Source organism: Heteronotia binoei, chromosome 19 (genome assembly GCF_032191835.1).
Source record: "Heteronotia binoei isolate CCM8104 ecotype False Entrance Well chromosome 19, APGP_CSIRO_Hbin_v1, whole genome shotgun sequence".
NCBI classification, from domain to species: domain Eukaryota; kingdom Metazoa; phylum Chordata; class Lepidosauria; order Squamata; family Gekkonidae; genus Heteronotia; species Heteronotia binoei.
The window spans coordinates 23661819-23688146 of record NC_083241.1 but is presented as its reverse complement, the minus strand read 5'-3'; the positions used below and the strand labels follow the sequence as shown (position 1 = coordinate 23688146).

The window sequence follows — 26328 nt, the reverse complement described above, 5'->3', positions numbered from 1 at the left end:
AAAAGTGGAGCCAACAATATTCCACCCCTTATCAAATTCAGAATGTTGCTTTGATGTTAAATTGCTCTTTGCCTGACAGCTTCCTCTGGGTACTTTCCCATCTTTGCTAAATGTGTAAACCTGTTACTTATGAGTAAATTCCTGAGGGGAATTAATTTTGGGACTTGTTTTCCAAATATTTTTATTGGCTTTGAATATGGATTATAGAAATTCGTGGACAATACTCAGGGTAACTGAAATCTCAATGTTCAAAGTGGTGTATGTCTGAATAGTAGTTGCTGGGACCAGTAACAGGAGAGATACTTTAGCAAACTTTGTGTCTTGTCTTTAAGGAGTACTTTATTAGCTTTAGTTTGACTTTTATTTTCTGTGCTTGTGTATATCATAATAGGATGTTTGATTAAAGTATTCCTTATTTTCCATCCAAATTCTCATGCTTTCCCATCTTTAAAATGTGGCTGGCCCTTTGTGCTATTGACTGACGTGATAATATTTAACACGTGGTTATGCCTGCTTTCCTGGGATCCAAACAAGGATGGTGAAATAATGGGAACAAGGATTTGTTTAGATACTCTGCCCCTTCTCCAGTCCTTTCATAATAACCAGTGTATGGTTTGAGTGGGGTGGGGGTGTTTCTGGTGGCATCACAAAACTGAATTTCTCTGCCTGGGCTTGTCCTGAATGTGTCATCATCTTTCCACCTAATTGTGTTTCCTAATCAGCTACTGTGGACTCCCACAGCAAGCAAAAATTAATGTTGCAGTATCACTTTAAAATGGTCATGTTCACTTGCACAACCAATCATGTAATATAGTGTGCTTTCTTCGGTAAATATTGCCAAACTCTAGTTCTGGCCTAGATCATCTTATCTCTGGCCACTGTAGTCTTTTCTCTAGCTCAGCATTTCTCAAACTTCAGTAACCATTGTTTTGATTTTTACCATTTTCATATATCCCTGAACTTTCCCTATGCTTAAACAGCCCCTCCTCAATTACTTCCTGGCAAGATACATGTGCACCAGGGGAGGATTCCATCCATGGGGAGATTCATCAGGAGGGCTTTAAACTGATACCACTAGGGGAAGGAGACAATTAACAATAAATCAAAAGTAGGTTTGCAACTTATGCACACACACTCTGAATAACACCTGAACAGCACAATTGTTTCCAGATTTTGATGCAATTCATTGCAAGAGGTGTCAGTTATCAGAGACTGTTAAATAAACAAATATTGCAAGAGTGCTAATCTTTTAAGCATGATTTATTTTATGGTTTTTTAAAAAAATTAATTGCGTTTGTCTGTGTCCTTTATAAAGTTTCTATCTCTGCTACCTGGCATTACATTTTATGATATGCATTGTGCGGCCCAACAAGATCTCGTTTATGTCAGTTTCTGGCCCTCATAACAAATGAGTTTGACACCCTTGTTAAATTGTGTTTTTGGCTGCTGATTCATTATATAATGAAGCTGTTTGCTTGCTCTTTGCTGATTGTTTGATTTGATCCAGTTGAAACAATGCACATGTTTCCTTGTACCACCTTCTATAACCTATGGAAAGATTTACTTTTAATTGCTTACCCATCATTAAGCTGCTAGGACTTTTATTTGAATGATAATTTTAATCATTTAAAAACAAATAAACAAGCCTACCTTTTAGTTTGTTCACATAAGTGGAATCCCTTGTAGACGTTCAAGAGCTACATTTCAAAAGAACAACGTTGGAGTCTAGTGGCAACTTTAAGACCAACAAAGTTTTATTCAAGGTATGAGCTTTCGTGTGCACACATGCTTCCTCAGATACATTAAAAAGGAAGTTAACAGTTCATATAGGCAGAGAGTTGGAGTGCGGGAGCGGGGAGGGGAGGATGGGTTGTTTGCTGCTGCTGACTCATTCAGTTGGGAAGTTGCTTAGATATGAGCATGAGGCTTTATGGTGATCTGGAAAATATGCAGAATTTGAATCTTCTACTGCTTTCGGTTTAGCCAGATTATAGGGTTATATCTTAGTAAGCATGACATAGAACAAGGGGCTTCATAGATAATCGCATCTACTTGAACCGCTTCATGCCTCCAGTAAGCTTTGTGTGAAGCTGACTTGCTTCAGTTAAACAAGAGGGTATTAAAGTAAATATTCTGTTCTGCAAGAATGTCATTCATTGCTTAAACATTAGGGGTATATTCATTCTAACTCCTTGTTAGACTTAATGATGGGCGATAGCACCAGAATGACTCAGACTTTCAAACTGATCATGGCTCCTCTGGTTTTCAGATTTCAAAACATTGCTTATGCTTTGAAAAAGGATTTGTATTCTTGGAGATGGGAAGATGATACTTGGTGTAGGGATTTCTGTTCCCATAGCAGCTAAAAAAGAAGATTTAAAAAAAGAAGAAATGCCTAAAAGTAGCATTCAGAGAGTAAATTACAGCTAGTGTAGTCTAGATTTAAACAACTGGTGAAGGATAAATGTGGAGTACCTTTTTTATTATGTCTCCGTAGCTGCTCTGTATATAATATTTTGCATTTAGTTTTTTGCCCCTTCATCTACCTAGTCATCAAAGAGTGGCTTAAGTAAGCAAGACAAGGCAAAATCCAGGTTCACATAACTCTGGATGGTGTTTACAGGTTTCACCTTGTTGCTTAGATTTGACTATCAGCAGGCTTTGGTGAAAGTGATATGCCTACTGAAAAATACTTTATTTGATCACCTGACAATTTTGTTTCAGATTTTATTCGGCTCTTTGATGTAAAGCTCCATTATGTTTCTCCCCTTCCATGGGCTATATTTTGGTCTTTCTTGGATCTCTGTGTTTGGAGAAGAGCTTAAGTATAGCTTGGTGTGTGAGCTTGCTAGCTAGTGCTTCCTTGTCTTCAGGACTTAGTAATTATAGAAATAGGTAACTTTAAAATTGCAGTGAGAGTAAGGAAGCGAGACATCTGTGGGGTTTTCTTGGAGCCTTAAACTAACAACTGAAGAAAACATGAAACTTGAGCATTGTTCCTGTCTATTACTGAACTAAAATAACGTTATTTTATTAGGGTGGTTGTATTTAGGTAAAACTAGAATTTCTCAGTGAAATATTTCTGAAAGTTCGGGATAGCCAATGGCAAGGACACAAGGAGTGTTGAAACAGGAATTCATTACAATTCTGCTGCCCTAGTGTCAGTCTAAAAAAACTGAAGTCCAACTTATATTGGAGTTGATACGTTATTTTGCAGTTGCTTAGCTTTATAAAATATTTATTCGATCAGGGTAGTGTAGGTTGGCCATATGCTTTTTAGGTAGCTTTAGTTTAAACATTTCTGCCTTGTCTCCATCTCTCTTTATTGCTGGCTCTGAGACATCTTATGACATGGAAAACAAAACAACAGTATCCTAAATACTAATAAAACAAGCATCAAATATGTAATAAAACCTACAACTAAAATAGCATGATAAAACAAAGAGAAATATAAAACATTAATATCCTAAAACTAAAATAACCTATAGTTATTATTCCCCAAGTGTGTTTGGGAATAATTAAAGCCACAACTTTAGGTCCAGAGGTTTTGAGAGAACCTTTGCCTGGTGTCTAAAAGAATAAAAACTCAGCAACAGGTAACCATCAGTGAGAGAGGGAGTTCCAGATTCTAGGTGTTACCAACAGAAGCATGATTCCTGGTGCAATCCCACCCAGCACCAGAAACAGGGAAACACAGATTATTCCTTCTGATGACTTTAATTGTTAGGCAAGTGACTTGCATTATATAAACTATATCATCCCCCTTCAGTAATATGAAAAGTAATAACCTACACCTCTCTTCTGATGATTTTGTAAGATTTACTGAAATAAAGTGGGTTGCAGCACTTTGACTCCAGAAAAAGTACTGTTAAAATATTAAGGGCTACAACATATGAAGTGATCTTGACAGTAGCTGCAGGTCATGAGAATGAGGTTCTCCCTCTCCCACCCACTCTTGTCAGGTTCACATCAGTGGCATCTTTAACTAGGATTAACTCAGAGTTAATGATAACCAGAATCAGGGCTTTTTTTTGTAGCAGGAACTCATTTGCATATTAGACCACACACCCCTGATGTAGCCAATCCTCCTGGAGCTTACAGTAGGCCCTGTATTAAGAGCACTGTAAGCTCTTGGAAGATTGGCTAGATCATGGGGGTGTAGCCTAATATGCAAATGATTTCCTACTGCAAAAAAGCCCTGGACTAGAATTATCTATTAGCCAAGATGTTCAAGCTGGTTTAAGAGTTCTGATTTCTAGCAAACCTACTGAGGACCCACCACATTGTATCTGGAAAAAAAAAATCTCTAGATCATGGAATTTTATTCTGGGATAATGTATTTGTAGTCTTTAGGGTGCCCCTAGAGTCCTGTTTGTTTCTGAGAAAGGAAGGCAGCTCATTCAAATGGAAAAAAAATGCATTATGAGGGTATAATGTTCTCATGGGCCATCTTCAGGGTAAAGTTTCCTGGTGGTATCATCATTGTACACAATTAAGAATACTTTAGAAAAAGTTCTGATACTTTGTGCATATCCTTATTTAAAATAAATGGACCTTGTAAGCACTGCTATTCATGTTTGTGTTCTGGCAGGAGAAAGAAAAAGATGTGCTTGTTAACGAGCTACTTTGTATGTGTGAACTTAATGTGCTATAACATCTGCATCAGGTGCTCCATTTCTGAAATGAGATTCATGGGTTCTAAGCGATGATAGGAAGATAATGGAGGTTTATGTTTAGAATTACTGCCTTGCAGCTATTGCTGTAGAAGGCTGTTGAACGTTTGAGGTGTTACAGTCAACTGGGCATGGATCACTGCTAAGTCCCATGATCACCATGTGTTTGACTGGTAAGGGATTTTGTTCTGTTGAGCAATGACTTGTAAATGGAATATATAAAGGTATGGAATATATACCAAAATGTATTTCATTGTGGAGATCTGCAGAAAGTATTTGCTGTTTGCTTTAAAGCATTCAAAGAAGAGCTGGTGTCTGCTACCACACTGTACTTCTGAGGTTGCAAGTTGGCATGGAGCCATAGTAATTAAACCTTTCATGTCTGAAATACATGGTGGTGTTAGACCCTGAAGCTGTAAGGCAACTTTTCAGGCCATGTAATTGTGGATGTTCAGTTTTCTTCACACAATGCCTCTGAGCCCTTTCCTTCGCTTCTCAGGTTGCAGTTGTATCAGCTGTTTGCTCTTAGGCAGAGAGATGGGTGGAGTGCTAGAACAACCATGCTCAAAGAGCTGTTACACACAGTAGAGCTGCTGCTTTTGCTGTATTATGCAGTATATTGAGGCCTCTATATTGTAGTGTCAAGAAAACTGCTTTGGTATAAACATGAGTTCAGTGCCCTTTCCCCTCTTGAAGCAAGGAAATGAGAAAGGCAGAGTAGGAGTTGGCCCACTCATCTTCTTGTTGTACACAGATGTTCACGCAGGGATATGAAAGGGTGGAGAGCAGCATCTAAAGCAGCCTTGTGTTGTATGAGTAGGAACTTGCAAAAGAAGACCAGACAATGAATGGGTTCAGACATTATGTCAGATTATGGTTTGGTGTTACATGAATGAGCCTTGGGTTTTCCCTTCTTTTCTTACTCTTCTCTTTCAAGCTCTGATTTCTTCCTGATTTGTGGCGAATCAGTTAACTATTACATCCAGGCTAGTAATACTGTGGCCTGGGCATGCAAGAGAATGAGGTGGCAGAATTCTGAGGTGGAGGAAATGGCCTTTTCACTTTCACTTGTAGGGAGGCACAGGTTCAATGCTCCTTCTTGCAGATAAAACACAGTATAGCAGACTAAAATTCAAGCCTGGCTCTTTGCAAGCTGTGCTAGTTTTCCACTTAATGGGGGTGGGGGGATTAATATTGGGGAACTCTGAAAAATATATTGTACATGAAGCTGCCTTATCAGCTGCCTTATTGAATCCTTGGTCCATCAAAGTCAGTGTTGTCATGTCAGACTGGCAGCAGCTGTCCAGGGTCTCAGGCAGAGGTCTTTCATGTTACCTACTATGACAGCACCCGCCTCACGGTCCCACTGGATCGCTTCTATGTGCTGTTTATGGCTACCCCAGCCCCTCAGTTTCTCCTCAGTTCTTCCTTTTTAAACTTTCACCTCAGGACCATATAAAGGGGTGGGTATGATATGGATTTCACTCTTCCAGTCTCTTCGGGGTTTTTGTTTTCAGATAGATATATAATTCGTAGGGGACCACAGCAGCTTTGACAGTTTTCCCAGATTAAAGCCACCAGAGAACTTTAACGTAAACCACAGATATTTATTTTAAACACAAAGTCTTAAACTGGGGATATGGGTGATATATATACACGGGCTATAAAGTATCTCACGTAGATAACAAGTTGCTCAGTCACTTCAGTCTTTAGAATATGTTTCCTTTCTTAGGTCTCTCAGGTTCACAGTTCCTAAATAAACACTCTCCAACACTAGCAAAGGCTGGCCTCTTGGGTGTAATGTGCCAAGTCTCTCGACTGGAGCCTCTACTCCCAGCCCTTCAGACTCCTAGACCCACATATATTCTCTCAACCACCTCTCTAGATCTTAAGAGATGTATATAAGTGTTTGTGACCGTTCAGGTCTTCACAGTGACTCTCCTTTTAGTCACACACAGCCCCTTGCTGTTTTTATAGAGCTAGCAGTCAGCTTTGCTTCTCATTAAGACTCTCCACAGCTACTGCCCCAGCTCCTTCTCAAAGACCAACTCTCTCAGACTCTGCTAGGCACCAACTCTCTCTGGCTCTGTCAGGCACTAACTGCCTGCCTCAGCCGTTAGCTGTCACCCTCACCCTGAGAGTTCCAAGCACTCTGGCCCCCACCCTCAGGTCACCTGACGCAGGCTCTATGTGTCCTTGATTTTCCTTGGTTTTCTGTTTAAACCATACCTTACCGTCACACCTACCACTTGGTCCTTTTAACTGGAGATGCTGGGGATTGAATTTGGGACCAGCTTTGTCTAATCAGAGTGGCTGCAGCTTTACAGAATCTCCAGCAGAGGTCTTTCATATCACCTTATGTCTGGTCCTTTTTAATTGGATATGCCAGGGATTGAATCTGGGACCTTCTGCCACTGAGCTACAGCTCCTCCAAGGGGATTGAACCTGGGACCAAAGCAGAGTCTCTACCACTGAGTCACTCCCTCTCCCATAAATCCTTAGTCTGCAGTCTGAAGTGGTGTACTCCATTCTGCTACCTCCATACTACCGTATGCCATCTCAGTCACTACCTCATTGTGCTGCATGTGTAGAGCTGGCCAGGCCTGTTATATGTCCCCAAACAGATATGGTGGAGGAACTTGAAACATGTGATGATTCTGTATGAGGGAGTGCATGAGCTTGATGCTAGCTCACATTACAACGAACTATGATTTGACTTTATAAACCAGTGTTTCTCTTTCAAGTTAATTGTTTGCTGCTTTTCTTCTCCTGAGAGCCAGCGTGGTGTAGTGGTTAAGGGAGGCAGATTCTAATTTGGAGAACTAGGTTTGATTCCCCACTCTTCCATAAGAAGCCGGCTTAGTGACCCTGGGTCAGTCACGGTTCTCTTAGAATGCCTCACCTACCTCACAACATTCCTGTTGTGGGGAGAGGAAACTACTCTGCAACATCTGGCTCATTAACACTGACTGCAATCCTGTGCATGCCTTGTGGATGCTTTCTTGGGAGTTAACCCTATTGAACTGATGGACTGACTTCTGAGTCCCGAGGCTTCTGAATGGACAAGACTGCACTGATTGGAGGATTAACTTTTTGCCCAATGCTGCTTTTCAATCTTCCTCCTCACTTCAGTATCATCTGATTACAGCAAGCTTCATCCTGTGTTGCTTCTTCTGCTCTTGTTTGATCTAGCGCCTACTTTCCTAGATGTGCCTAGAGATATACAGTAGGAGGCATAAGCATTCACAGAGGCACCTCCAGTTTTCCTAACACAGTTCAGAAGTCTGAGTTGTACTAGACAGCCTGTATTGACAAATTATTTGTGGGGCTCATAGCTTGGTTTGCTTGACTATTTTGCTCACCACAAGGCAACTTTTTATTTATTAAATTGCGTCTCTGGATAAATACTAGAGGCAGTGTACAGACTAATATTTCAGTAAGTTCTTTTAAGGCCAGCTTAATAAAGGGGACACATGAAATAAAGTCTTAGAAATGGGTTTGGCATTCAGCACTTCAGTAACCTAATGGTGTACCCCCTTCATATTTGGCATGATATAATTATCAATCAGAAGTGGGTGAAGCTTGGCACTAGAAGTAGGAAGATCCATATGTAATATAGGTGCAGTCTCACCCAAGGGTTTCTGAATCAAACACTGACTTCCAATGCATGATTCATCTGCCTAATTCCACAGTGTGGGCGGGCTCCATCTGGCTGGCCAGCCATTTTGTATTGTCAGCTGTACTTCTTGGCAGCCACCTCACAGGCTCTTAATAGCCAAACATGATTCAGTAATTTTCAGACTTTTGCATATTAAATATTAAGGAACTGATCACCGCAACTTGGAGGGGCTGTAGCTCAATGGCAAAACATCTGCTTTCTATGCAGAAGGTCTCAATTTTTGGCATCTCCAATTAAACAGAGAATGTAGCAGGTGATGTGAAAGACCTTCTCTTGAGACTGTGGAGAGTGTCTGCCCATCATACTAGACAACACTGATCTTGATAGACCAATAGTCTGATTCAGTAGGAAGCAGCTGCAATGCATTCGAACTTTGCCTTTGTTAAAAATGGCAGAAAATGCCCATTAATGTGTTTCACTGATTCTGAGGAACCCATGTACTTTCATAGCAGAGTTACTTTCATGTGCCATAGCTTGAAAATGGAGCAGTGGATATATTATAGAGGATCCCCTGAATATTCATCTTATACAAAGGCAATAATAGGATTGTCCCTCTAATGTAACATTAAATTATTTTTAAGGTCTGATCTCATCCTGCACTTTAGAAGCAGCATGTTGTTATAACCTGTCATCTCCAAAGCCTTAAATTAGAGTAAACCGTGCGGTATAAGATTGATCCTCAAAGGAAACTTGCTAGTAGTTCAGCATGGATTTTTGCAAAGAAAAAATAAGATGGACCTTGTATCTTGAACAGGTATACTTTTTTTAAAAAGCATTCTCTTGCTTCAGATATTGTGATACGCAGAAATAATTATAAAGAACGTCTGAAAAAAAAATGATATATGATGTTTGTCTGTACTCCGTAAAACAGATCTTTACAAGCCTTTTCTTCTTAAGATTAGAAAATTTAGAAAATAGTTCTTCTGCTGTGCTTGGTGTTTAGGATTAATTTTTAAATTTATACTTAAATTTGTAATGCAGTCCTAAGCACACTTACTCAGAAGTGGGACATATATCCAGTTAAATCCGTAGATGGAACAGCCTTTACTAAAATTCACTTCAAACTATATTCTAAAAATTTGTATGAATGCCTTCAGTTCAGATGCCTCTAAACTGGCCATTTATGTTTTAGAATAGATATAGTTCGGGTGGTAAATATGACAAAGTTCATGTAATTATTTTGTATGTTTCATCTTATAGTGTTTGTGTACAGTGGGCATGTGGAAAACTGCCTCATTTTGTATAACCACAAAGATAAATTTGGAAATGTCTTAGTTGAAAGAAAGACTTCCATTGAGCTGAAAGCACTTTAAGTCTCCCTGCATTACCTAGTTAGCTGGCACATTGTAGTTCTGTAAAGATGATGCGAGAAAAATGCACCTCACCATAATATGTTCTAAATGTCTGAAAAATAGGTTCAGTGCTGATGGGAGTATAAGGCGCATCATTGGCATGATGCTGTTTCATGTATCTGTGTGATCTGTGCAGAGATTTTCAGCCTGGACTATTGTATTTCAGTAACTAATGGAATGTTTGTGAGGCTATCATGGACTTCTCATCAGTGGACAGAGGAAAAAGTCTACTTGTTGAACCAAAGGAGTTAATAGATTTGTTTTGAGAACAAATTTTAATAACTTTTTGCACCTGCTCAGAACTTCTTTGAGGAAGGAAGTGGTAAAAAGGGAATAACAGTAATGTTAAGGTTACAGTTTTAAAGTTTCTAGTTTATATTTTCCCTACATTATGACTGAATATTATTTTACTTTAAAATACTGCTTATTTTTATTTTATACTACTGTACTTCATAGAAATATAAACTTCTGCACTGTTCCATTATAAATTTATCTGAAAATGCAAGTATATCTGCTTAGAATAAGAAATCTGTGCTAGATACTAGGCAGTTAGCATTTCAGACTAGGGTCTGAGGGACCCAGTTTGCATCTCCATTCTGTCATGGAAACTTGCTGGGTGACCTTGGGCTAGTCATTCTTCCTCAGGCTAAGCAACATCACAGGGTAGTTGTTATAAGGATAAAACATGGGGCAGCAGGGTGGGAAATTGTAAGCTGCTTTAAGTTTTCTCTGGGCCCATAAATCTAAATAAATAAATATGGTGGTGGAAAATGCTATCAATTTGCAGCTGATTCATGGAGACCCTGTAGTGTTTTAATACAGTAGATAATGGGTGGTCTCAAGTGCTTGTCCTCACATCCATTCATATTGCTGCTGTTTGCTTTCAGTAAGCCATACCGTGGGCTGCCTCCAAAGGTGCCCCTCCATATGTGGAAAGTTTGTCCTGCTGCTAGTAGTATTTTGAAAAGAGACATTTCAAAGAGCAGTCCTGAGCAGGGCTGTTCTGAAACAAATCCCATTTAATTTAGCAGGGTTTATTTCCAGGAAACTGTTTTTTGGGGGATGGCAGGCTAAATCCACAGAACATCTCATGAGAAATGTAATACAGCCTTGTATGGACTCTTGCAAGTTCCTGCTGAAATGTTTATGAGAGAACAGTAGTAGCTGTTTGCCTCTCGCTTATGATTCTTTGGATCAAATCCTGTTGTTATTGCCATATAGCTCTTTGGTGTGTGATCTCTTTCAGTTTTGGCTTTTTTATATCTTCCAAGTGTACAGGGTTGGGTTTTTAAAAAACTTTTAGACAGCTTTTGGGATATTTTCCATGCAATGAAATATTACAGCTGCTAATTTGTGCCTGATACTCTTGGGTTCAGTGAGTGGGGGGGCAACAATGAGAGGGCTTCTAGTTTCCTGACCCCACTGATGGACCTCCTAATGGCACCTGGTTTTTTTGGCCACTGTGTGACACAGTGTTGGACTGGATGGGCCACTGGCCTGATCCAACATGACTTCTCTTATTTTCTTATGTGTGAACTATTGAACCAAAATATTCAGCAGCAGCATAGTTTATTCATCATAGAATATATTTAGCAAAGAATTAACTTGTTACTGAAAAAAAAAACGGATTAATAGTATGAGCGTGTGCTCTGTTAAATACTTTGTTTTTAATGCTACTTGACAATACTTGTGTTTTGACGCTCAGAATATCTTACTTTGCAGTCCCAGAAATCTTGGATAGAAAATACTTTTACCAAGCGAGAATGTGTGTATATTATACCAAGTTCAAAGGATCCTCACAGGTAAATTATAAAGTGGCACAGGGTTTCTCTATAAAGACAATGCAAAAATACGTGTTAATTCTGGGAATACTTGAATTTCAGCTTCTCAGAAACTGCTTATGGGTGAATAGGAAATAGCCATTAATTGTTTTAGTTTGCAAAACATGTTACTGTGAGTTCACTGCATTTCTTGAAGCCATTGAGCCCTGAGAAGGTTTTGCTATGATTGGATTGAAACATACGGAAAACTTTTAAATGCCAATTGGATAACTGGGAAATTGTTGTTGAGAATATTTCCTAGCTAAGAGTTCAGTGTTTTACTTGAGCCCATATGTGCTACAATGCTCTTTTGAATGAATTCGCAAATAAGATTCCTAAATAAAGATGATAGGAATTGCTTTTTTAAAAAGTAACAGTAATTTGTAAATCACATTCATTTATTCTTGGAAGAACCTTGTCCTTTGTGGTTTTGAGAAGCACAATTGTAGGTAGCTTTTTGATTGATATTTTTCTCATTTTCACCTTGCAGAATAAACTCTTCAGCACACATTATTTTTTAAAAAATATGTGTTCCTAAGATTTGAAGCATGTCTCTAAAAGTGTAAATAGTTAATGTGGTAAATACTTACCTCATACAGGGGCATTCATCCATGTGATTGGTTGATACTCCATATGCAAGGTATAATTTGTGGCAACCGTAGGTTTAACACTTCACAGTGGCTTCTTTCAGACATCATGAAAAGTCTGTTTGCCTGCGAGACGCAGGGATGTACCTTGTTACGCTCATGTAAACCTCTCTTCAGTTGTCTCATGTATGGAACACAACTGAATTTTCCCACGTTTGGGAAGCCTTCACTCCAACACCATTTTACTATAATATCCACATTCAGGTGTGTAGGTAAATAGAGTTTTGTTTCTTCCCCACAAAAAAACCCCCTGGGATTCTGAATTAAGGTATAATCCCGGTTTCTGCAGAAGAAAAGAGCTTCAGTTTTACCTCTCCTCGTATTTCATGGCATACAGGAGTTTGAAGGGTTCTGAAGACAGGAAATGTTCTCTTGTGTTCCAAATATGTGGGGAAGAAGGAGGAACAAGTTGTGAGGGACCATACAAGTGTAGCAACAGGCTTTTTTGGAGCCTCCCATGAACAAATGGATGTTTCCTGTGATGCCTAAATGTGACCAATATTTTGAGGGATTTACTGTCAATACAAATTCAGTGTAAAACATGGCCTGCCAAACGGAAGGTGCTTATTCATTATCTATCATGACTGCATCATGTGTGCTTGTTACTTTTGCTTGTGGTGCAGTTCTAAACAAAGTTATACAATTGACGTTAGTAGGGGATAATTCTGTTTATGAATGTGCTGTTAGAGACATAGTGTTGCTTATTATTTGTCAGGATCAGCTGCCATGTTACTTCTGGAACACTTTTCCAAAATCACACCAATAAACAATTAGTACTTTTCACTTGCTAGCTATGTCCCAAAACTAACCATTTAAAACTGAGCTATAAACAATCTTGTGTAAGCCATAAGAAGTGGAGACATGAATATTTAAGGATAGTCTTCTTCATATTAAGGCATAAATTCTTGGGTGTGAAGATGAGATGGGCAGAGTGTTAAGATACTGTATTGTATTCTTTAACAGATGCCTTCCAGGATGTCAGATTTGTCAGCAACTTGTCAGGTAAGTAGAACTCTGTTCCATTTACCCCTTGGATTTTTTCTCTAAAACATACAGCTTTGATTTAATATTAGTAAAATGTTTGAAAATTGGCTATGGTATTTAAAAGTAACTGGAAACAAAAGGTAAGGGGAAATATAAAATAGGTTTAAACAAGCATGCTTATATGCCAGAAATAGACTTGGGAAACTAGACCTAATATTTTAGTCATTTACTGATGCCGATCATTAGGGATGGATAGGAACTGAACTAGGAGTCGTGATTTGTGCTAAAAATGGCTGGTTCGTGATTTGTTCCGAACAGTTTTGTTTGAGCCCGCTGCACCCAAACACAAAAACAAACCAGCCTTTTTTCTTGGCATGTGGTTTGGTTTGTGTTTGGTTCATTTTTCCAGACAGCCTGGCATGATTCCCCAGCCTCCTGTGTTTGTGGTCAGTTTCCAGTGAAACTGACTAAATGGGGGGCACCTGCTTTGGGGGGCTGTAGCTCAGCCCCCTGAAATCCATTTTGCACCAAACTTGGCAAGCAGGTAGAGGATAGTCTGCTGAAGAGTTTGCCACAAGTTTGGCATCTCTAGCCCACTCAGGGGCCATTCTACACCTCCCTGAACTGAATGAACTAATGAACCAGGAATCATTTGGGAAATTGAAAAAAAACACAAACCAAACCACTGAATCAGGCAATCCAGTGAATCACAAAATGAAACGAGCCACAATTTTGGATTCCATGCCCATCCCTACTGATCATCTGGGTCTTTGGAGTATATTGATCACCCACTCCACAGTTTTTATTCTCATTTTCTAGTATTCTGGTTTTTATTATTTTTCTCTTGCATGATTATTATGAATGTTATGCAGATCTCTGATCTAATTATTTTTAACCAGAAGAAAAATTAGAGCCATCTCTCTGAGAATGGGGGGAGGGGTATTTGTACCGTAAATCTCCTGCATTGTGCAGGGGGTTGAACTAGATGACTCTGGAGATCCCTTCTAACTATGATTCTGTGAATGGGCTTTAAGGCAGCATGGCACTTCCCTCTTAAGGAGGAAGTTTTCTGCTTGTGGGGTTTTCTTGATCAGACCCTATGGCTAGATGCTAAAAAGACATTGGTTTCTCATAATGCCTTTTACAAACTATGTTTGATAGTAAATGTAGTAAAATCTTGTAGCATGTAGTAAATGTAGTAAAATCTACTGCGTCTTTCCCTGTTTTGATTGCATGAAGACTTTCACTGTTGTAATGCTCTCTGTATAGGGATGCCTTTTAATAACTGCTGGGAATAATACATGGCCTAAAATACTATGGTAAGGAGGTTGATAGGGAAGCGCCTCAAAAACTGTTTTGTAAGTTTTGCGTTGACTCCTAGTTTGTCTCCAGGTCTAATTCAAAGTGCTAGATTTGATTTTTATAGCCCTGCTTTGTCTGGGCCTATTATATCTGAAGGGCCATTTCCATTAGTATGAATCTGCCTGTTCGCTTCTTTAGAGGTCTTCTCTAGATGCCCCCCCCCCAAATGGAAGTGAGACAGGTGGTGACCAGGGACAGGGCTTTTTCAGTGGTGGTCCTGTATCTCTGGAACACCCATCGCTGAGAGGTCCTCCTGGCATCTTCATTGCCTGCTTTCAGGTTCCAGGTGAAGACCTTTCTGTTTCATCCTTCTTTTGGTTGAATTTTATTTTTTGGCTGTCTTTTGGTGGTGATTTATCGGTTGTTTTGTGTATTTTTTAATTTGAGATTTTTACTTGCTGTGTTTAAGATTCTATTCTGCTCATTAATTTTATTGCGTATTGTTGTTTTGATGTGAGCCACGTGGAGCAACTAAAATTGACAAAGCAGCATTGTGATATTTTAAAATAGATAATATTAATTCTCTGGCTTGTGTTGATACTCTGCAGGTGCTGCTGTGGCCGTTTGGTCCGGCAACATGCTTGTTTCACAGCGAGTCTTGCCATGAAATATTCAGATGTGAAACTGGGTGAAAATTTTAATCAGGAAATAGAAGAGTGGTCAGTGGAAAAACATACAGAACAGAGTCCAACAGATGCGTATGGTGTCATTAACTTCCAAGGAGGCTCTCATTCTTATCGAGCTAAGGTACGTTTCAAATGTCCCAACATCCCACTCCTGTTTGTCATTTAACCCCAGGCTTGATGGGTGCTTTTGGAATAATGTGCAGGTGACGCACCCAGTCACAGAGTCGACAACATATAGAAAAATCAAGTTCTCACGTGACTGAACTGCACTTTAAGGAAAATCAATGGCTGCTCAAGATTGAAGCCATATTTATTATTGAAACCCATTTTCTGTCCAAATTATATGCAATTTTTGATGTGAATTGAGTTAAACAACACTATTTGTGTTCTGTCTTTTGAAGAGAGTTTAGTGCTGATAAGCAAAAATAACAGCATGATTAACAGCACTTCAGATTTTTGTCATCTCTCTTCTACAAATTGGAATTCTCTTTTTCAAAAGGTCTCTCTTCTACGAATCAAGTCTTGCTTATGTGTGTTTTGGTCTTTTAGTTGTTAGGCTTGCCAGGTCCCAGCGGGGGTTCTTCCGCTTTCCCAGACTCCTTCCTGCCCGCAGTCAGCTGGGGTGGGGGGAAGCCCCGCCCCCAAAGCCACCATGTGATTTTTTTCCTCTCCAGAGGCTCTAGTCTCCGATTGGAAAGGCTTCCTCTTGGGATGGGGTGTCTGTGTTACTTGGAAGAAATTGGCTGCAACTCGTGAATAGAGAGGACAATACCTCACTTCAGAGTCGCCAGAAAACGGGGGCGGGGGAGGAGAGAGGGGAGGAACATCTGCTGAGCACTTCATTATTCCCTATGTGGAGATCGATTCTCATAGGGTATAATGGGGAATTGATCTGGAGGTTTCGGGGGCTCTGGGGGAGCTGTTTTTTGAGGTAGAGGCACCAAATTTTCAGTATAGTATCTAGTGCCTCTCCCCAAAGTACCCCCCAAGTTTCAAAATGATTGGACCAGGGGGTCCAATTCTATGAGCCCCAAAAGAAGGTGCCCCTATCCTTCATTATTTCCTATGGAAGGAAGACATTTACAAAGGTGTGCTGTCCCTTTAAATGTGATGGCTAGAACTCCCTTGGAGTTCAATTATGCTTGTCACACCCTTGTTCCTGGCTCCACCCCCAAAGTCCCTAGATATTTCTTGAATTGGACTTGGCAACCCTATTAGTTGTATAGTTGTTTCATATTTTGTTACAGGAAAATTGACAGTGTGCCACAGAGACTGTGGCCAGTTTCAAGTGTCATGCCCAAACTTTTCTTTTGCCTACTGAATGTGTCCCACCCTCACTTGCTCCCTTCTTTACTTCCTGGTTTGCAGAAGCCATAATTTGTCTCTGAACCATTCTGTATGTGGCTATGCTCCAGTGAGTGTAATAAATTCTGTTTTAATAAATGCACTTTGGATTTTTAGTGTTTATACAATATTGACAGACAGAATGATGTGATGGAGTGGACAAGCCATTAAAACACAAGTTTTTGAAAAATTATTACTGTGGAGATATATATTCGAAATCTTACATCAGTTCTGAAATTTCCATTAATAATGATGAATTTGAGAAGAATGCATGTTTACTTCTTGCACATCACTCTTAAAAAGTGTGAGCTATATTATGCATGTTAAAGCGGCTAACCCTTCCCAATTCTTCCATTCTTAGTATGTGCGGTTGTCCTATGATACAAAACCTGAAGCCATTCTCCAGCTTATGCTTAAAGAATGGCAGATGGAACTGCCCAAGCTGGTTATTTCCGTTCATGGAGGGATGCAGAAATTTGAGCTTCACCCACGCATTAAACAGTTGCTTGGTAAAGGCCTTATAAAAGCAGCAGTGACAACAGGAGCCTGGATTATAACTGGAGGAGTGAACACAGGTAATATTTTGACTCCATATATACCTTCTGGATATCATAGGTGCATATAAATTGGTCTAGTCTCCTTTCTGTAGGATGGGGGTAGCCAAACTCTGGCTCGGGAGCCACATGTGGCTCTTTCACACATATTGTGTGGCTCTTGAAGCCCCCACCAACACATCAACTGGCATGGAGAAGGCATTTGTCTCTTTAAATCACTTTTCCAAGCCAAGCCAAATCAGCTGGTGGCTTGGAGAATACACTTAAAATTCAAGTTGCTTTCTTCCACCTCTCTCTCCCTCCTCCCTCCACATTTATTTTCCTTCCTTCCTTCCTTCCTTCCTTCCTTCCTTCCTTCCTTCCTTCCTTCCTTCCTTCCTTCCTTCCTTCCTTCCTTCCTTCCTTCCTTCCTTCCTTCCTTCCTTCCTTCCTTCCTTCCTTCCTTCCTTCCTTCCTTCCTTCCTTCCTTCCTTCCTTCCTTCCTTCCTTCCTTCCTTCCTTCCTTCCTTCCTTCCTCCCTTCCTCCCTCCCTCCCTCCCTCCCTCCCCTGTATTGTGGCTCTCAAACATTTGATGTTTGTTGTATGTGGCTCTTACATAAAGCAGTTTTGGCCATCCCTGCTGTAGGATATGTTTTCTCCACAGTGATATTGTGCAGGGCCTGGGAGGCAGCAGCCTTGGAATTTCCATGGGTCATAAATGGAATATTAGAGCTTGGTGTGATAGTATGTGTCCACCATACAAAGATTTGGCCCTCCATGTAATAAAGTTGCAACAGTTGTTCACTGTCTTCCCACAGGATAAAAGACCCCACGGGAGTTAATATCAATAAAACAGGGATGCCAGCCTCCAGGTGGGACCTGGAATTACAGCTTATCTCCAGCCTACAGATATAAGATCCTCTGGAGAAAATGGAGGCTTTGGAGGGTAGACTCTATGGCATTGTACCCCACTGAGGTCCCTGTCCTCCTTTGGCGCCATCCCCAAATCTCCAGGAGTTTCCCAGCTTGATCTACTTCCCCATCCCCCGCTGGTAGCTAGGAGAGACCCAGCAGCCCTAAAACCAGCTTCAGACTACAGTGTAACATATGAGTTTGTGTCCTAGTTGAAAACTGTAGGAGCCAAGGAGGCAAAGAATTTCAGACAGGCAAGCTATTGTCACAGCCGTTTCAGGCAAAAAAGGGTTTGAATCTCTTGATAGAATTAGAACATTATGGATTCCTGAGTTAAATACTCTCTTCAGGAGTTGGGGAGGTCAGAATAAATGACTGATGAGAAGAGGGAGAGTAAGGTCCTTCTGTCCGCTAGCCTTCCTGGCTCATGTGCCACTCCCCCCTTTCCTTGTGGGCTCCGTTAGCAAACCATGCTTCAAGAGAAGGGGAGAGAGAGAGGACAAGATCCTTCCATTGACCTGATTTCTCTAATTTATGTTCATGTTCATTAGCCACTTTGAGGGTTTTTTCCTCTTGCGAAACATACCTATATCGATCTATCTATCTGTCTGTCTATCTTTTCTTTTTTTTGCCGTTAAGTCACAGCTTACATATGGTGACCCTGTGAGGTTTTCAAAAATGGTTTGCCATTGCCTACCTCTGCGTAGCAACCCTGTACTTCCTTGGTGGTCTCCCATTGAAGTACTGACCAGGGCTGACCCTGCTTAGCTTCCAGTTCTGACTGGGCTATCCAGGTGAGGGCAGAATTTAAATACTTAATGTAGAAATTCTGGATCTACCTATGGAAGATTCTGTTCATGTTCTTTTGAATGCCTCACAAATAGAAAAACTCCTATCTTAACCTCAGTATTTCTGTATTTATGTCTTCACACAAAGCCAGTGCGTTCAGTATTTCAAAATCAGCTAAAATGTGTTGTTTTTTTACAGTTTTAGATTATCAGTAGATACCTTTTAACTGAGCATGGGTGTTGCTGCTGCGGCTAAAAATAGCATGCAATATTTGGCACAATATTCTGGTGTTTTTCTTGCAAAGAACATCACTTTGTGTAATGCCTTAATTGATATGCGTCATGACCACATAAGCTTCCAGTCAAACTTTTTAGAAGGGGTTTGTTTTTTAAAAAAAAAAAGTCTGAAAGAACAGTGTGTGATTAGGTAAGGAAATTAAGGTCAAAAGGGGTCATGTTGGCAGGGTTTCCCCCAAAGTATTTTAAAGGAAGAAAATAAGTGCTTATCATACACAGCAATAGTAGAAGTAATGGAGTTAAATTACAAGAAACATGTTCACAAAAGAGTTATGACTGGCTAGGGAAATTTGGCCAGAATTGGAATTAACTGTCAGAAGGGAGATTCTCTAATCTTCCAAGGAAGTTTTTACAGAAAGCCTGGTCAGAAATATTTTTAAGACAGTTTAAATAGACATTTGTGGTTTTTAAGAGGGTGGGTTTGTCTATTATTATTATATGATGTTTGCGCTGGTAGAACATTATTTTAGCGATATTCCTTGTTCTTGGACAGGAGTTGCAAAACATGTTGGCGATGTCCTCAAGGAACACGCCTCTCGATCATCTCGCAAGATTTGCACTATTGGAATAGCTTCATGGGGAGTGATTGAAAACAGAAATGACCTCGTTGGGAGAGATGTAAGCTGGTCCATATGTTGTGCTCTTAATTGATTGTGAAGAATTAATTATGGTGAATCCTTCATAACTGCATTCATAGTGCTGTCCTAAGCAGGTCTGCCCAGAATACTACTATGGTCTGTTTGATGGAACTTAGTTCCAGGACACTGTTCTTAGAATTGCACTATAAGACTTTGGTCTCAATATAAGTCTAATTGTGTAGCGTACAGGGCTTGATGTTGTAAAGATTCTTGTTGTAATGGGTGTACCTTCCACAGTAAGAGAACTCATACATCCTGTGCCAAGGGCCTATCCCAACTGGCTGTGGGCATACCAGAATCAAACAGTCTACTTTGCCTTCATTGAGATATTGTAGAAATAGTATTCCACCTGGTGTGTGTGTGTGGGGGGGGGATAACTTTTTAGTAGTGCAGCAGCTTTTCTAAAGGAACAGAGCAGAGAACCATTGCTGGCAGATAAACAAAATGGGCATTAAGCAAGCACGGGGCCTTTTAAAGCCTGATAAATCTTGGAAGCAGTTATGATTTATTTCCACCTTATCCTTTCCTGAAGGTTAGATTTTTACAGGGGTTTGTTTGTGTTTTGACCTTTAGGTGGTTGCTCCATATCAAACCCTGCTAAATCCTTTAAGTAAATTAAATGTCCTAAATAATCTTCATTCCCATTTCATACTGGTGGATGATGGAACTGTTGGAAAATATGGGGCAGAAGTTAAACTTCGACGAGAACTGGAAAAAACTATCAATTTGCAAAGAATCCATGCAAGTATGTGGGTGTGAAGCTGGGCTGTGCATGTTGCCTTGCGTTGTTGTTGTTGAAATGTGAAAGACATGTGGCTGAGAAATGGATGGTAAAATGGTGAAGCTGTGGGGTGGAGGGGTTAAATGTTTGACTTCTACCTGTAGAGTAGTCCCTGTACCTAGAAAAATAGTCACCTAGAGAAGGGGTCTGGCTAGTCTTGCTCATGATACGCTATTTTTCATTGTGTTGAATTTTATTTGAGGAGGAGCATCCACATAGCAACCATTCCTTCACCAACTGCAGGATGTGGAAAAGTTCATGAAAAGCTTTCGTTCTACTGAATGTAGAAACTCTAATTTAACTCTTTGAGGTGGCCCCAGCCATTAAGAAGATATACAGGGATCATGAAGGGTCATGACTGGTTCTTATTGTCCTGTGCAGGGCCTTTTTTCCTGGGAGAATGTGGTGGAATGCAGTTCTAGAACCTCTATGTGGAAACAAAATTCTCCAAAAATGTTTAAAAGTTCATGAGGGGCATGTGGGTTTCTCCTTCATTTCCCTCTTTAGAGTTTTGGAACCCCTTTTTCCAGAAAAAAAGCTCTTGTCCTATGTAATGCCTGATGCTCCCTCTCTTTTTGGGGAAGGTGGTGGTGATAGAAGTAATTGTGAATTTGAACCTGTATGTGACTGATGGGAAGCTCTGACTTCTTTCAGAGCTTTTTGTCATCTGTAGAAGTTTAGAGTTTAGGGCATCGTTTTGTGCTATATTGTTAACAAGTGATAGTGTATGTTTGTCCATTTACTGCTTACTGTTCTTTAAAAAAAATGATCTGTTTTGATGAAGAAGGTGGCAAGGAGAAGGTGTACAGCTCTGACATCTTCTGTGTTTATTGTACCTATGGGCTACATTTTACTGTGCAATGTTGTGACATGTTTGCAGTTTCTGTGTTCCGTTTGTGTGTCTGCTGACTTAGTTGGCTGCATTTTAATTATGTCTTCATCAGGCATAAACCACACTTCAGGCCTCGTGTATGATTAGCTGTATTTAAAATGTTGCTCAGCAGTTTAACTTGTTTTTGCAACTGAAGGGGTTATGTTGAGCTTGGTATTACAGTAAGGTTGCCAACCTCCAGATGGGGCCTGAAGATCTCCCAGAATTACAACTGATCTTCAGAGATCTGTTCTCCTGGAGATAATGGCTGCTTTGGAGAGTGGGCTCTGTGGCATTATAGCCCGTTGAGGTCTCTCTCCAAACCCTGCCCTTCCCAGGCTCCACCCCCAAATCTTCATGAATTTCCCAATCCAGAGTTGGTAACCCTATATTATATTGTAAATATTAGGTTTCTGATTTCTGTTTTACCTATATAGGTTTTGATGAAGAAGGGAGGTTAAAACAGTGAAGTAATTTCTGAGTAAAATTTGCTCATCCTGAACTAAAAATTGTCACTTTTATTTCATACCAGTTATTTGTGAAAAGCTATTCCACATTCACTCTACTTTTTAGTGGGAATTGATGAGTTTTTCATCTACCTCTGTCTGTGTTAGTCTATTATTTGTCCTGGTTCTAGGGTACCTTCTGGAGGTCTCTGTTGGGGGCAGTGTACTTTAAAATTGGTCATTCACAGTAGTTCGCATACACACAGCTCTGGTTGCTGTGATTCCACAAGAATCCTCAAAAGCCACAGAATGTGGTATTGGCCATAGATTTTAGTTTCCTAAGTATCTGAGCTTTCACAGAGAAAGGAAATATGAGCGGAGCTGTGCTTTCCCCCCCTTGCTTCTTCCTCCTGAAGCCTCTTTTGATCCATGAAAACGTCGCTCTGGAGACTCTCAGGAATGATACAGGCAGTAGTGCTGGAGGGGAGGGGGCAAGTGACACGTCTTATGCTCTCACAAGGAGTTCTTTGGATCTCTCCCACCAACTGTGGGCAGCAATAAGAATCCCAGTGGTCTGAGAGCAGCTTTTCAGTGACCAGCATGTCCCTTCCTCAGTTACAAGCAGCAATGGAACAATCTGTGCAAAATGATAGAAACTGCAGAATAAGTGATTATGAGAAACCATCTGCATTTTCTTCGTTTGGATGCACTCTAAGCTGCAGTTCTGTTTTTGTTGTCCTAGAATTTAGCTTAGCTTGAATGTAAGTTTTTAACTTCATTTTTTAACCGCAGGGCATATGCAGCCTTGATAGTAACTCTGGTTCATTTAATGTGCTGAGCACAAAAGATTGATAATTGGCTGTTAAATAGTGGGATTTTAATTTTGTAAAAAATCTGTGTACGCATAATAGATCTACATAATTTTCTTTTACTTGTCTGGTTTAGGAATTGGCCAGGGTGTCCCTGTGGTGGCACTCATATTTGAAGGGGGTCCCAATGTTATCCTCACTGTTCTGGAATACCTGCAGGAAAGTCCTCCGGTGCCAGTGGTGGTTTGCGAGGGCACTGGCAGAGCTGCAGACATCCTGGCTTACGTCCATAAGCAAACAGAAGAAGGAGGGTAAGCCTGTGAAAACATCCCATGTTGCAAATACTCCACACTGTAAAGTGAAGAGCACTTCCCTGAGGGATGTTTTTGGATGAGAATCCCATTCTCTGAAAGACAAGGCTTTGTTTTCAAGCTGCTTTGAGCCAAACCCCAAACGATATACTGCATTTCTATGAATAAAACCGTGCTTTCTGGTTTTTTTTCAGAATTATTCCTGATGGGGCAGAACCTGAAATAATTTCAACCATCAAAAAGACATTTAATTTTGGCCAGAGTGAGGCAGTTCACTTGTTCCAGACGCTGCTGGAGTGCATGAAGAAAAAAGAACTTGTAAGTCCTACTCTGCTTTGTCACTTTGCAGGAAGCACTTTCAGAGTATTACACAGTCCCATAGTAATTGAGGAGGAATCCTGCCAGCTATTAGGGGGGTGGGGGTGGAATAACAGCTGCAACTTGGCTTTTTTTTGCTTTGACTTATTTCTGGGCCCACAGCAAATTTTGCGTTGCCAGTTTGTCTGCAGGTCAAATGTACTCCTTTTTAAAAAAATGCTTACCTTATCTCTTTTTGTAATTGATTTTCATTTTGGTTCTCTGTCAACTGCAGATATTTGGTTTTTGTACTTCTTACTTTGGATTATGTCCAGCATCTAAAAGATCTGCTCAATTTGATTTATGAACTCAAGCATGGCTCGGGCTGCTGTTTCTTGAGTAGCAGTCCCCATGTTGAATGGCAGCCCCCTCCCCTTCTTTTTGACAAACCAGCCAGAGTAGTTTTTCAAAAGTGATGTGTGATACAGCATGTTGATCGGGGTGTGTGTGTTTGTGTGTTAAATTTTTGCTAGTTGGATGAAAGCCCTTGGCCTGACCCAAGGAAGCTGTTTAGATCTCCAAGTGTCTTCCTTACCAATATTCGTAAAACCTGATTTTTCTGATCAGTTGTGGAATAACTGTCTAGCTGCATGTCTTAATTGAAGCTATAGAACTAGTATTCGGTTTTCCCACTTTGTAATCCCAAGTACACGAGACAAGGACTTCAGTTACAATTTAGAAACAGTTGAGCATGTTTTATTTCTGTTTATCTGTAGGGCGTAAGTGCTTAACTGAGTGAAGGGTTTATTGATTTAAACTGTGTACATAACCTACCCATCATTTGTGATCATCATCCTCATTGGAGGGCTTCCTCCATCAACCTCCAGTAATTGAAGTAAGGTGGTTTGATACAAAGAAGCTGCGCCTTCTAAGTTGTTACCCTTCTTACCTGGAATGCTGTCTTCTTGGCTGCTCTCACCTGGGGCTGAGTTACTTGAGCTCCTGGCATCAGGCAAAGATGTATTTGCTTTGCTCGAGCTGTTTGTAAATTCCTCATCCATTCCCACAATTCTATATTTATTTCATATACTTTTGTATATATTTTTGCCATTTGGTTTTTGTGAGTTCTTATTAATGCTCGCTTGCTTTAATATTTAATATTTGCCATACTATATGTGCACAATGTGATTTATGGTTAATGCTGCTGCTGTTTCTTTTCTGCTCTTCTAAATCCTGTTGTTTTCATTTATATGCTGTTTTTGTTAGGTGTACGTTTCTGCTGCCACCATTACTTTTAGTTTGTGACTTAATATTTTATAAAGTATTTTATTGTTTATTTTTTGTTAGCCGCTCAAGAGCTTTTAAGTATCCTAAATAAAATAAAACAGGTTGTTTCTACTTCTTAGATTCCAATTTATTCACCTTTTTAAAAGGTTATTTTGTTGGAGACATATAATAGTTGTTAAAATATTCAAAAATGCTAATATGAAACACGTTTCAATGCAGATCACTGTATTCCATATTGGGTCCGATGAGCATCAAGATATTGATGTTGCAATCCTCACAGCACTACTAAAAGGTCAGTTTAAAAACAACTTTAAAAGCATATAAAGAATTAGGACTGCCCTGAATGTGGCCCTATGAATGTGTTTGTAGCAGCAGCGGAACTGCCAAGTGAAGCAGGGGGTGGGGGTGGGGGGCAACTTGCTCACTTTTTTTGCTGCTGCTTCATTTCCCATCCAGTGTCTGCTGCTAATTTTGTTCTTTGTTTTAATAGCAACTTTTTGTTGCTGAGAACACTCATCCCAACTTTTTTTGCTCTCATGTGATGAGCGCAATAAATGCTGTGTTGCCAGTGCCAGAAAGCTTTGAGGCTGATAACAAATGCTTTGGTTCCCTTTCTCTGGGCTGTCTGAAATGCTGCTGAAAAGGAGGGAACTTTTTAACTTGACAAGATGCCTTATTAGTGTGGACGCTCACACATACCCTGTAGCTCATCCTTAATCATATTGCCAAAATCAGTTTAAATTAGGAAGAAAATATGTATTGTTCCTTTAATATTTTCAAATACAAATATTTTTCTGCAATGTTTAAGGGGTACATTTCAAGATGGATGTGTAAATGTTGGTTAAATAAAAATCATAATTAAACAATAAAAAATATAGGATGAGCTAGCTTTGTCCTGACAGTGGTACTTGCAAAAAGGATCTAGGGGTCTTAGTTGGCCATATATGAGCTAGCAGTGCTGTGCGGTAGCTAAAAAGGCAAATGTGATTTTGAGCTGCATCAACAGCAATATAGTGTCTAAATCACACAAAGTGATAATATCACTTTACTCTACTCTGGACTTGGAGTACTGTGTTCATTTTAGGACACCACAGTTTAAGAAGGATGTTGACAAGCTGAAATGTATCCAAAGGAGAGCAGTGAAGGCAGTGAGGGGTCTGGAGACCAAGTCCTGTGAGTAGAGGTTGAAGGATCTGGGTATGTTTAGCCTAGAGAGGAGACAGCTGAGAGATGATATGATATCATCTTCAAGGATTTAAAGGGCTGTCATATACAGGATGGAGTAGCATTATTTTTTGTTGCCCTAGAAAATCGGACCAGAACCAGTGGATTGAAATGAAATCAAAAGAGCTTTCAGCTTAACATTAGGAAGAACTTCCTGACAGAGCATTTCCTCGGTGGAACAGGCTTCCTCGTGAGGTGGTGGGCTGTCCTTCTTTGGATGGTTTTAAGCAGAGGCTAGATGATCATCTGATAGCAATGCTTATTCTGTGAATTTAGGCAGATGGTGAGAGGGAGGACAGGAAGAGGTGAGCCAGTCCTTCGGCACTTGTGCCACTCTTATTGCCCAGAGTAATGCTGTTCACCACTTTTGGGTCAGGAAGCAATTTTCTTCTAGGCCAGCTTGGCCCAGGGATCCTGGAGAATCCTCTGGGCATAGAACAAGGTCACTGGAGGAGGTGAGGAGTGTAGTTGTGGATTCCTGCATTGTGCCAGGGGGTAGGAGTAGATTATCCTTGAGATCCCTTCTAGCTCTGCGTCTCTGCTTCTGTCTTAGAGCTGAGATGAATAAATTTGTCACTTGTGAAAACGGTTGTTTAGATGAGCTATTTGAAATACAGATCTGCTTTCTGTATTTTGTTTTATTTTA

The 26328-nt window shown here is 40.1% G+C and overlaps 1 protein-coding gene across 1 annotated transcript in view; it reads left to right on the top strand.

The window, feature by feature from the left end:
• Positions 1 to 26328, top strand: part of LOC132587527 (transient receptor potential cation channel subfamily M member 7) — an 89135-nt gene that overhangs the window by 15455 nt on the left and 47352 nt on the right. The window contains exons 2-10 of the mRNA XM_060259812.1: positions 11427 to 11506; positions 13135 to 13173; positions 15066 to 15264; positions 16849 to 17062; positions 19512 to 19636; positions 20230 to 20401; positions 22700 to 22874; positions 23069 to 23192; positions 24678 to 24750. Of these exons, the coding sequence (XP_060115795.1) occupies positions 11427 to 11506; positions 13135 to 13173; positions 15066 to 15264; positions 16849 to 17062; positions 19512 to 19636; positions 20230 to 20401; positions 22700 to 22874; positions 23069 to 23192; positions 24678 to 24750 (1201 nt within the window). The remainder of the gene's footprint in view (positions 1 to 11426; positions 11507 to 13134; positions 13174 to 15065; positions 15265 to 16848; positions 17063 to 19511; positions 19637 to 20229; positions 20402 to 22699; positions 22875 to 23068; positions 23193 to 24677; positions 24751 to 26328) is intronic.